The 12,944-nt window shown below is 44.6% G+C and overlaps 1 protein-coding gene across 3 annotated transcripts in view; it reads left to right on the top strand.

The window, feature by feature from the left end:
• Positions 1-4,970, top strand: part of RAI14 (retinoic acid induced 14) — a 93,273-nt gene extending 88,303 nt beyond the window's left edge. For all 3 annotated transcript variants that reach the window (XM_064736082.1, XM_064736084.1, XM_064736083.1), the window contains 3 exons: positions 650-799; positions 2,655-2,720; positions 2,978-4,970. In XM_064736082.1, the coding sequence (XP_064592152.1) occupies positions 650-799; positions 2,655-2,720; positions 2,978-3,055 (294 nt within the window). In that variant the 3' untranslated portion in view covers positions 3,056-4,970. The remainder of the gene's footprint in view (positions 1-649; positions 800-2,654; positions 2,721-2,977) is intronic.
• Positions 4,971-12,944: the final 7,974 nt, after the last annotated feature.

A 12,944-nucleotide genomic window follows, 5' to 3' on the forward strand; every position in this document is an offset into this window, starting at 1 on the left:
AAAATCCAGGTATGGCAGGCAAAAGGGTTTTCTCTATGTTTGGCTTTGCAGTTGGTTTCCCTCCCCTGTGGAGATAGACACAATCTTTCAATTTACCTCTTTTAAGTTCTGCCTAGGTTGGGTTTGCACTATTCAGGCAGCTGAAGTCAAAGAAGTGAGATTTACAGCAGGAAGATATTCCAGAGGAGACAAGAAAACAAAGTATCAGGAAGGAGCAAAAATTCAATGTTACTACATGTTACTACATTATCTCAACCACAGCATGATTTGACTAGTTTTCCTCTGCAGCTACCATATCCATCACTACAAATTCCTTTATCCAGAGCTGTGCATTTTGGTAGCTGTGAATAGCTGGCCTGTGTTTGGTTCAGCAGCAGAATTTGCAAAGGTGGTAAATGCAGCCCTTCTTGTTAAATATTGCTGATGTTCAGAGCAAGGAGTGCAATTTGAATAGACTGGACTAGGATGGGGAATCGAGGACCATTGTAACCCTTTGCTTACATGACATCTCTGTTTGTCCATAGAGTTTATTTACAATTTGGTTTTCCCCACTTCTTAGATTTAAGTCACAAATAACTCAAAGATAAGGCACACAGGAATACAGTATGCATGGCATCTTTTAATGAAAACCTCTGTTTTGCCTCCCTAGATCAATGAAATGTCCAAGGAAATTAGCAAATTAAAAGAAGCGTTGAACAGCCTTTCTCAGCTCTCCTACTCAACCAGTGTCCCCAAAAGACAAAGCCAGCAGCTGGAGGTGTTACAGCAACAAGTGAAGCAGTTGCAAAACCAACTGACTGTAAGTGTGACAGTTTGTAAACCTAACATTAGTCCCAGTTCTCCAAAGAAACCTGTACAGTTCTTCACTCTGCCTTATTTAAAATAGAGTACAGTCAGTGAGTACATGGAAAAGAATCTTCATCCAAAAAATTATGATGTATGATCAGTTTGCAGAAGGTTTTCAAGAACATTCATCAGCTGAAGTTGTTTTGGGGTTTTAAGATTTTTGGAAGAAAGTATGTGGTTTCCTGTCAAGCAAATGCATCTTTTTATGGGGAGCAGAGTTCATTCTCTGAAATTCTGAATGCCTTAAGACATATTTTTTTTTAAATTTTGTTGTTTGTGTGTGAAAGGTCCAGTCTTCTAAGCTGGGTTGAGTCATAATTGATATTTCCTAGAGCTTGCCTGCCCAGAGGAGAGTACTTTATCCACTGCTGAGGATGAAAAGAAGGTATTGTCCACTGGAGGCCTTTGTTGAGGGCTCTGGAGTGCCTCTGAGAGGAGAATTCCCAGACTGACATGCTCAGTGGTGTCTGCTTCCTACCTTTCCCAGCAGAAAAAGAGAGGGCTCAGTATGCCAGAAGAGCTCCCTTGCAGGCTGGAGAAATAGTAGGCACAGCATGCTGTCAGTGTGAAGGGCCAGACTTTCTTGTTCCAGTCCTCCATGTGTGAAAGGACTCTTCACCTCCCAATAATTAGGATCAGCAAAGTATTGTAAAAGTGCAAAGGTATACAGCACATTGGGAAAGCAGGTAACATTTAAAACAGGACAGAAGCACTCTTTCCTTCCTGTAGGTTAGCTTTCCTAACAGCTTAATGTATCTTTGGAAAGGTGGCTTCTGAGTTGTGGCAGTCTGTGGTCATTGAAAAGGATTGGGTGGCGTTCATCAGGTCAGGGCCCTGCAGGGTAAGCACCTCCTTTCACCTGGGAAGGCATCAGCTCCAGCAGAGGGGTTGATGTCTTTTTCAGGCTTACCTAAAAACAGAGGGCAGACAGAATTAAGAGAATAAAAGCAGATATATTTAATGAAGGGCCTTCAGGTACATTAGGGGTGGACAAAGCCTCCCTACAGGGGCTATATCCAAGATGGAAGATGGTCACGAGTTTTTCAGACAATTCTAAGTTTGGTCTATTTATGTATCAGGCGTTTATACTCCAATTACAACTTCAGGTAATGAAATCATACACCCCCAGTTGGCCTCTCCCCCCAGTTCACTTCTGTTTATATTTTCTGGGGCCTGGGGCAGTAGGGTGTCCATATATATATATATATATATGTATATGTATATATCCAAATATATCTATCCAAATATATCCAAACAATTACTCTCTAGCTACCAGCCTAGAGAGGAATTGTTTTGTCTGAATGAAATGGGAGAACAGTGGCTGTTAACAGTGGCTGTTAACAGTGGCTCCCATAGAACAGGCTATGGAGTTGTAGAGTTATACCCTAAAGCAGTACAGGATTTGAAAAATATAAAAGCTAAAATCCCAAGGCATCAGGGCCACTGCTTTCAGGGAAGAGCTGAGTTGCAGTTCAGAATTGATTTGTCAGAGTTCTGTTGTCTTTCCTCATTTCTGGCTGCTGATAAGCTTGGAAATACAGTACGTGCTCATTCCACACCTTTGCAGCTCAGTACTTGTTAAAACTCACAATATCACCAGCTCTTTTACTGGGATAGATAGAACTACAGCATTTTCCTGGACATACTTCCAAAAATTTTTGAGTGCCTGGTGACACAACACTGTCGGAACTGGTTTTCAATGCATTAATAAGACTATGTCTTGAATTCTCCCAGTCAGAATCTGCTGGGGGAGTTCTGAGTTCAATAGTTCTGAATGCTCTATGCCTTTCTGCTTAACTGTTTTTTAGGAAACAAAGAAACAACACCAGGAAATTGTCTCAGTTTACAGGATGCACCTTCTCTATGCTGTGCAGGTACAGTTGCATGTTGTCAGTCAGTGTCAGTGTATTAACTGAAAATGTTTCTTCTGCAGATCTAGTAAGAATTTTGCATGTTTTCACTTAGAAAACATCCCTCCCATAAGGTATGACAGCTCAAGAGCAATTTTAACACTGCTTCCACTTGGGAAATTGATCTAATTAATATACCTGAAAAATAGTTTGTCAATGTTCTGAAAGACTGGAGCTGCATTCATTCAATCATCTTTTTTTCTCTCTCTCTCTTTGTCTAGGGTCAAATGGATGAAGATGTCCAGAAAGTGCTTAAACAAATTTTATCAATGTGTAAAAGCCAATCACAAAAAAAGTAAACAAAAAAGCCAAGGAAAATTCCCTATTTTTATTAACCCTGTTATGGTTCTTTTATCTAGATTTGCCTTAACATAAGATTTCAAATTGGCAATTTGCTGCTTTTGTGTTACTGTGCTATTTGTGAGGGGGATATATTTGTCTGTCTGTACCACTTCCATGTGCATTTCCATGTGCAGTAGCTAAACACATGCCTGCTTTTTATACCCAAAACGCAAGTATGTTCTTCAGACTTTTTACATAGGCCACTCCATGTCGTGTTTACCCTGTGAGTACTTTTCCAGCTTCCTCCACCAGCAGCAGGCTAACCTGGAGGAAAGCACTGGTGTTGCCTGGGTAAAGGTGAAATTCTCTGTGAGGTCTTCTGCACTGATTATAAGCTGCATCTCGTTACTGGGTGTGTTTGGTGCTGCAGCACTCAGGTTGCTGACATTTTGCCACATGCAGCCTTTGGCAGAGCAGAAGTGAACCTTGCAGGAGCGAGCAGGAGTAGATATTTATGCTGAGCCAGAACCTCGAACAGCTACACTTCCTGGTGCAATGTTATTTAAGATTAACACACTAAAACGTGGCTGCCCCAGTTCACCCAATGCACTGAGTACACAAAACCCATACCATGCTTCATAGTTTCCTTAACTACCTGGTAGTGGAATGAAACTATTTCAAAAGGTAAAAGCATTAGTTTATTGAAGTCACATACAAACAGAACTGTCTCTATAAACAGCCCTTTGTGATAGGTTTAGCTGTCTATGCAAGCGTTGGCCATGAAGCTCAGGAACAAAACCAGGTCATAAACTTTTAGACAAGGGATTCTAGTGAACACAGGATGTTTACAGTGAATGTCAATGCCTCATACTTCGTAACCTCACTTTTGTAAAGATCTTCTCTGCGGTATATTTTTACTGGCCCTCTAATGAATTTTTTTGTAACGAAACCATTTTTTCTACATAATATTTGCATTAAGCTTATTAACAAATATTTTTAGGTAATTGTGTCTTAGAGAGTTTCTTTTTATACCCCCAAGTACTCAGTAATAGTGAAGCATAGTGAAGTGTTTTCAGTTTGTAAGAAATTTGTATGGATTAATAGACCTGTCTGTCAGTGTGGTCCAGAGCAGTTACGTGTAAAATTCAGCCTGCTGTTCCAAAACAATTTAGGAATTATAGGCAGACAACAGCAGGAGGTGTCAAAAAATTCTGTATGTTGTTTCTAGAGGCTATGGGCATCAATAAAGCCTTTATCAGCACTTCTACATTTAAAGTCAAATAAAAATGCCTGATGTGGAATAGAATGAAACTAAGGAAAAATGTTTTAAGCACACACTGCACTTGAGGGTACAACCATTTTAACAAGCTTGCGGCTTCAATATGGTATTGTGGTTTTTTTTATTCTATGGGGATATGTCTCTATTAATAGAGAAATCTTTCAGAGCTATATAATCTATGAAGTTTATATAGAGTCATAATATGACAGGAGTCAGCAGTGCCTCAGGCTGACTGAACTCATAGTGCACTTATATCAGATAATTCCTAACTCTGGCAAAGCTAAATGGATTTTAAAAACAAAAAGAAAACCACCACCTTTGCATCAGTTAGACCTTGGTGTTACTTTTCTTGAGTGGTTTAACTAGTGCCGTCTAATTTTGAACAGTATTTTGTAGTTAGACAGCTTTGAAAATGCTCCAAAGAAATGTGAAAAAAATTTTGCTGCATTACTTCGAAAAGAACAAAATTTTAAGCATGCTAATGCTGCAAGTATAAAACTTGATGAACCATTTTATAGGTTGCTTGATGGATTTAGTCTTCTACTTTGGTTTGGTTTGTATATTTATTACAATTATCTTTGTGGAATATTGGAAATTATATACTACAGCATAACAAGTTTCTTTATATGTAATTTACAAGAAGTTTCCTCATGCAGCGAATAAACTATTTCCTTTTTTTTTCATTTTTGTCTTCATTTACTTTTTGTATTGATGGAAATCTCACTACACTGTTCTAACATAGTACAGATGTGTTCTATACCTCCTGTTTAAATGAATGACACAAGAGCCAGGTTTTCCTCCCTGAAACTGAATCTTCACTATTCACTATCTTGATCTGTTATGTGAAATAAATCCAGTCCAAACCCCACGCAGTGAGTTTTGCAGATAATGCCTTCTATTTCATGGATAAGCCATTTCTCACATGGACATCCTGCTAGAGGTAATACAGGTTTCCCATTTGCCACTGGATTTATTCCAGCAAAGTTTAAAGTACCTTAGTGCTGTAGCACTCATCAGTGATGTCCCACAGCTCTTCAAAACTGGTGGTTCTCTGTCACTTGGCACTTCACACACAGAACTGCAATGGGAATGTATCTGAGTGTATGTGCATATGGGTATGTCTGCTTTTTAAACTTAGTTACACAGTCAGCCCCACTGCCTTTTATCATCTCTTCTCAGTTTTATTTGAGAAACTGTTCTATCAGTGACTGATCTTGCCTGAAGGAATCGCATCTCTTGTGATCTCATCCCAGGGCTCTTTAGCCTCTTGTAGCGAATTTCTGCAAACTGCCCAGCACTGGGTTCCCTTTGAAGATGGGCAAGCTGACATGCAGAGTCTGGGCCTGTGGGTGCATCTACTAAGCTGCTACTCTGAAACATCCACATCTGTTTCTGGCCTCCTGCATGGTCAGTCCAACCAGCATGGGCAGCATTTTTGTAGCAAATTCCTTTCCCTCTCTCCACTGAGTGCATGAGTACTGGGAATAAACTCCTCTTGCCAAACTCACTGCACTATGTCCTGTCACAGTAGGGAATGGTGACAAATGATGGTAGCAGGCTTTAGATGGAATTTGGGAGTAGACAACATTATCCTAGATCTGCATTATCACCTTTTGCTTCTTTTTTTTTTTTTTTCTTTTTGTCCCTTTCTCTTGCTGTGCAAACTAAGGACAAGTTCCTGTAAGCAGGTGTTGCCTGGGTTGTTTATCATCTGGCTCTCACGGGGCCCTTCTTTTGCCTGCCCAAATTGACATGAGAAGATAGTGGAGGGTGAAAACACAGAAAATTCCAGCAATAGTCAGAGGATAACTTTTTGCAGTGTGCCTTGTGTCCTTGCTGGACAGATCTTTTGGCTGCAGCAGCGCACAGTGTAGCATGACCAACACCTGAGCACAGGGGTCATTATCCTCTGAGATGAGCCTGAGTTCCTGGGCATGTTGCATAGCAGAATTCCTGCTGGAGCCTCTTGGGTAGAAGCACAGGTAGAGCCAATCTTGCCCCTTGCTGGCTGAGCAGGGGCTCAGGGATGGCAGAATGACGTCCTGATTGCCTCCCCACCTCTCCTCAGGGCAGCTCCATGGTGATGTGATGTGATGTGCTGCGTGTCAGCATAAGACAGCAAAAGCCCAGGGAAGACCATGGTGCTCTGTGCTGCAGCAAACCACACACAGGGCCCCAGGAGAAGCAGCCAATAAAGGGCCAGTGGAGAAGCTGACAAGAAATCCCTTGGCAAATGCCACTTCACTATATGGAACTGTTAAAGCCCACTTCCATGTTCTGTGAGTTTGCCCGAGAATAGCTGGCTGGGGGAAGAGGTGGGTGGGGTGTGATTTCAGCGCTGGGTGATTCAGAGCTACATAAACCACTGCTGCAGCAGGTACATTGTGTTTACACCACAAATCTGCCCTCTAGAGGGGTCTGGCAGAGTGGGGGACCAGCCTGGAGTGTGCAGGGGGATAAGCCAAGAGGCTGGAGTACCACATGGGACATGGGAGGAGAGCTGACTCATAGCACTGGAACAGGGCCCCATGTCCCCTTTGCCTGTCTGACCTTCCCCAGGGAGGCTCTTGCTTGGCTCAGCCACACCAAAGCATCCTGGGCTGTCTTCACACCAGTGCCAGCCCTCATCTGAGCACGAGGCAGGCACAGAAGGCAGAGGCAATCTGCTCTCAAATGTGGCAGAGACCCAGGTGCTGCAGGCGAGAATCGCTGTCCCAGGTGGTGTGGGCAGTGCAGGGCAGGTCCTGGAGCACAGGCAGGTCCTGTGGCTTTGGATGTCTGGGGGTCAGGGCCTCAGTCTGCTGCTTGGGAGCCAGAGCTGTGCCTGTTGGGAACTGTGTGGGAAAGCTCTGGGCAGGTTTAGGTGTGGAGGTTTCAGTAGCACAGGCAGATGTGATGTGCCCCAGCACATATTCCACAGGCACAGCTGTAACACAGCAAACTTTTTCAAGCAAATAGAAATTGGTACAAAACTTTTAGGACAGTTCACTCCCAGTGATGTAAATCATGTTTTAACTGTGGTTTTGGTCTGCCACAGAGAATACTAAAAGTACTGAATTTAATGTCAAAGCACAGTACAAGAGTTTGAGTACCTTGAAACCTTCATCTATAACATCACTTGGTTCTGCAGCTGTGGGTCACTGTGCGTGCTCATGACTGCTCCCCAATTCTCAGCAGAGCATTTCACAGAAATGAAGTTTCAAATGCTTTTCTTCATCCCTGCCTCCTCCGCTCTTTGAATCCTTCACAATCCTTTTGAACGTAAGTGACAGAGACACTAAGCACAGACTAGAACCATATTTTGTTTTGGTTTTCTATCTGTGTTCTTCTCAGGCAGTAACAAATTTATTCTCCTCAGTCATTTCCTTAAAACCCCTGTCTTAGAATTACTGCGGTAAATTGCAGCTGAATAAAAAGCAGTGATTTAGTGTCTACTAATTTGAGGAAGCCCGAGTTGAAATTTTTGTAACTACAGAACAGATCTACCAGTCAAGCCTGCTGCTGGCAAGAAAGTGATGTGCCTTCCCCAACAACTGCTAATTAGATTCGCCAGACTTCGGTACTGTGTGACAAAAAGTCTTCTTGGAGAAATGACAGCCTCTGTCCCATCAGACACAGTGGTGGCAGACTGCATGGACTGTCACTAACATATGGCTCCTCTGATGACCATTTTTGCCTTTACACAAGCAACAAAAATCAGCTTGCTTTTAGCCCTGCTGATGCCAGTCCCCAGTCCTGCAGGTGGCTTTGGGAGGTTTTGTGGTACCACCCTTAGCTCCTGGGGCATTTTAGGGCAATGCATTTGTAGGTATTTCCAAACCTTTGGCTGCCCTGACAGACTCTTAATTGATGAGTTTAATACAGGTTAATCAATCATTGGGCTTTCAGTCTATTTTAAAAGCCTGCTCGCATGCTGATCTGTCCAGATTCGCAGTGTTGGCCCTCTTTGCACATTTTCCAACAGCCTGAAATGCTCAGACAGTTGGTAATGGGGCCTCCTACCAGCAGCTGGAGATTGGAAACAGGCACATCTCAGTGACATCATCTCCTGCAAGGGGCTCAGGGCTGGAGCCCACGGGTGTCCGTCTGTCCGTCTGTCTGCTCCCGCCTGCCTGGCTGGGCCCTGCACACTCACGGTGTGCTGCTGTTAACCCTGCCGGGGGGGATGCTGCAGCTGGCGCCCTGCTGGTACCCTCAGGAGACTGATGGTGCCTGCATCAAAATACCACCGAGCCTGTATGGGAAGCTCTGTTGCTCTGCTGTAGTCGCCTTTCCCTTTGGGATTAGCCAAAATGCTCCTTAGTGATGGCTGGGCTCGGGCCCACAGCACTCTTCCTGTATTCCTTGTCGTGGAGCAGCAACAGTCCCCACACGCTGCACATTCAGAAGCCCTGTCCAAAAATGTTTGGATGCATTTGCTTCTACTTTGGATGCATGACTCTACTGCCCACCAGGAGTCATCCCCCAAAGAGTCTGAGGAGCAAGGGGGGTGCTGGATTAAACTGCATTTTCCAGACAAAAATAAAAGAACTCAAAACATTCCTGAGAAAGCAACCTGGCATTCCTTCCCCTTGGAGCCTCCCTGGCAGCTGGAAAATTGTGGGGAGTGACAACTCAAGGCACAAAGGTCTGCACTGCCCCATTCCTGCAAGCAGATTGTCTGGATTCTTGCTGTTCAAAGTGCAGCTCCCAAACAAAGCGGTGCTGCCTCCAGCAGTTGTTGGGGCCACAGCTGGATGTGAGCACAGCTGGACAGATGTTGCAGAGCTGGTGCACACGTACCTGTGAGGAATTCCAGAGCCAGGCGCCTGCAGGGAGGTCACGGTGGGAGGGCAGGTGCTCCCCTGGTTCTGCCACTTCTGCCTTGTCCCCTGCATTGTCCCCCTGTGCGGAGCCCTGCGCTGCCCGACGGGGGCTGTGTGGTTTTCAGAGTGTCTCTAAAATTCCTGCCCTTGCTGCCACATGAAGAATTCGTGTCCCTGTCCAACGACCGGGAGGGGGAGGCCGGCAGAGTTTCCTCTGCAGATGCTTTGGCCGGGGGTGTCTGGACTGTGTTCCCTTGCAAATATCTGTATAATTAAAGCCGACCGGGATCACTGAGGCTGGGTTGCAGCATGGAGGAAGAGGAGGTGTGAGCTCTGTGCAGCTCGGTGCAGTCCATGCTTCTCTGACAACTTTTGTAGGAGCTTTTCTGGTGAGCTCCAGAGAGTGATGGCTCACAGTCGCTGCCTGGATATACCCCAGCTCCTCCAGAACCTGTCCCATGCCAGTTTACTAGGAGAATAAATGTGTTTGGCTAGCTTGATGTCCATAAAAAATCAGATTCGTTTCCTGGTGTGCAACAAGCAACTATTTACACACTCAAAGAGAAACACTGATTATTTATTCCAGTGGCACAAGCCTGGGTGCTCAGTGGTGCTCTGCAAATCAAACACACCAACTCTCAAAACTTTTTACTATTTATACATTCTGGCGTTAAGGAAACTCCCCAGTCTGGCCATTGTTGAGCCTCTCTGGCAGTCACAATCCCAGTGCCAGACTTTCACAGGTGGGACTGAATCTCCTTCATAGCAGGTGGCTCCAGAGCCAAACACTCCCCTCGCAGTCAGACCAGGATACCTCGCTGGCTCCACCCCAGGTTTCCTATGAAGGAGTCTCAGACATCTCGTTCCACAAAGCTGTTATAGATGGATAATGAGATGATTGGCGCTGGCAATTAAACGATAACTATTGTGTGAATATTAGAAAAAGATTTAGTGATGTATAGTTATGTTATTGTAGTTTAAATGTCCTCTGTTCTCCCCACAGTTCCCTTTTCCCTCCTGTACTGTTGCTGTCAGACAGCCGGGGTTGTCTAGGACAGGTACAAAGAAGGCTGCACGTGTGTCCCTTGTATGGGGTAGTTGGGAATGGAAAAGTTTGGTGCTTCGGGGGTGTGGCATGGCAACACCTGACCTCCAATCCAGTTACAAGCAAGCAGTTTCCACTGATAAATGGCAAAGAAGAGCTGACTGACAGACTTTGGGAGGGGCCAGGGCTGGCTAATGCAACCCCCAGTGTGTAAAAGAGTGAGCATCCATCTTGAAGATTAACCAGCTGTATGGTGTTCACCAGGCCACTTCTGAGCACTGCAAATTTTTCCTTATGTAGTCCCTTGTTGTATTTTTGTTAAGGTTTGATAAACCTTTTTAAATTTTCAAAGTGAGCCGTTGTTTCTCATAAAGCCATTTATTCGCGGTGCACTTACACAGAAACAGCTCATGCTGATGCTTCCAAGGAGGGATCCCCAAAAAGGAACTTCAGGGAATTTTACACCCTCACTCACTCACTGTCTACCCAGGTGCAAGTGTAGCTTTCCTCTCCCGTCAGCACATGCCACCCTCTCTGTGTCTATTCACCTAGCCAGGATCACCCATGTTCATCTCTTTTGTTACCCAAAATGTCTGCACTTGCCAACACCTGCTGTGTCTCCCCTCTCACCCTGGCTGGTTTCACTGGGCTTTGTGCCCTCTGTTCATCAATCACAGGGCTGGCAGTTCACAGCCTCCTGTCTCTCCCCGGGCTCCCACCCAGAGCTCAGCCTGCTGCAAATTCTGCTGGCAAACACAGCTGCCTGCACCAGATGTATCCCTCAACATTAGCAAACATAGCCATTGTTTGTGGGCTACAAAAGACATTGTTCTCCTATTAATCAGTATTCTATCTTCTATCAATTAATGATTCTCTCTGTTCTTATGCTCATTAGTCTGCAACCCTCACTCTTCATCTTCTTTTGACATGATGGGCTATGAGTCACTCTGTCATGATTTCTCCCTGCTGGAATTCCTTTTACCCACTCGCAGCCAGTTTCAGCACAGTTGCTGAGTTGGCCGTATTAGTTTCTTCCTTATCTTGGGAGTTCTGCCACATGTCCTTGTGGCTTTAAAGTTCTGCATTCTTTGTGTCTACCTACTATCCTTCTTCCCTAACTTTGTTAACCTCCCTCTAGGTATGAGGTCACTGGAGCTTAACAGGGCAATTCTGCCAACAAGTAATTTATCTTTCCAGCACCTGGACATAACTTAGGGCCTGTTAGCTGCTTTCTGTTCCATGGATTAAGTCTCTTTCTGGTTGATTAGGGGTGCAAGTGCCTAATTAGGTGGAGTTGTTCCACCCATCCCTTACATTGCAAACCCATTACTGCACTCCACTGGCTTTTATGGGGTAAAATCCAAACATATATTCAGGCAGATTTCCTATCTCAGACCTTCAGCTTTCTGCTCACTTGCTCCTTCTTGGTCAACTCCATGGCCCCATCTGAACAGGAAGGGGTATGAGGCTGTTCAGTTTTCCATTGAGAGTTTTACCCCACACACAGACACAGCCCCCCAGCGACTACCCCACCTGAAATGCTGATGCAGAGAGGGTGAAAGTGGGAGTGAAATTCCCATTGTCTCTCTACTCAGATTTTCAATGGTATTACAAAAGGGAAGCTTTTCCTGGGCAATGCAGCCCTCCCTAGACTCCCCTGGATGCATTCCTCCAGAATACTCACACAGACTGATGTTCACAGTCGTGGTGGGCATTCAAGCCCACTTCTCACTTCTGTGGGAGTTTATTACTCCATGGAAATCAGATCTGTGTGGGGCACCCGACTGCATCCCCCTCCAACACTCGCTGCCTGGAGGAGCCCTAGCAATTATCTGCAGCAATGCTGATGCACTGCCCTGCTATCCTTAGAGCCAGCTGAGGGCAGAAGCAGGGTAGAAAGAGGCAGGACCCACCTCTTATCTCTTCCATTTATACTAAGCAGTCCTGACCCCCTCAAAGAGAGACTCACATAAAAATGAGTTTTTGTTTCAACAAGAAGTCATCAAGTGACTATTCTGTAATAGCAGCATTTTAAAAATAATTCTGTATTTGTTCAGTTTAATGTTACTGTTCAGAAAAAGCATTGCTTAGTGCTACTACGGAGTTTCTAAGTATTTATTTTGGTAAGACCCACCTGCTGGATTCTTCAAGCTGCTACAAAACGAGGTTAAAAACAGACACCTACAGGAAACAGCATATGGCTTATGTCAGCTTTTCCAGCTGCTCCACTAACCTCACTAAAGATTCATCTAGTCAAGTATACAAGAGTACTATTTCCTTGTAAATCCATGTGTAAGTAAATACTAAACAACTAAACTAAATAAAAACCAAACCACTGATTCTTTCCCACCACTAACTTTGAAACAGAGGTATAGATTTGTATTCCCCCTGGAGAATTTTGTGCTTTACAGATCCCAATCTGTAGAAAGCCAAGGAGACACAAAAATTCAACACATTGGGAGGCAGGAGATACCAGTAGCACCAGCACTGCTGTGTTTTGTTGCATGAAGATTGTCTGGAGCCAAAGGCATTATTTTGACTAATGGAATCTTCAAAGACTGGTGGGAGTCTGGGCCTATTGGCAGTAGATTTCTGGTAGAATCAAAGTGCCTTCTTGAAAACCTGCGGTCAGTTCCTGCTCTGAAAATCACAAATCAAAATAATTGGAGGGGAAATCACTTGCCAGTTTTGTGGCCTCTGGACGTGGGATGCCCACAGCCCGCAGTGCTGCCCATCAGAGCTGCCAGGCATCCCCTACCACAGCTGAAACGGGGTAG

The sequence above is a fragment of the Zonotrichia leucophrys genome, chromosome Z, assembly GCF_028769735.1.
Source record: "Zonotrichia leucophrys gambelii isolate GWCS_2022_RI chromosome Z, RI_Zleu_2.0, whole genome shotgun sequence".
Taxonomy (NCBI): domain Eukaryota; kingdom Metazoa; phylum Chordata; class Aves; order Passeriformes; family Passerellidae; genus Zonotrichia; species Zonotrichia leucophrys.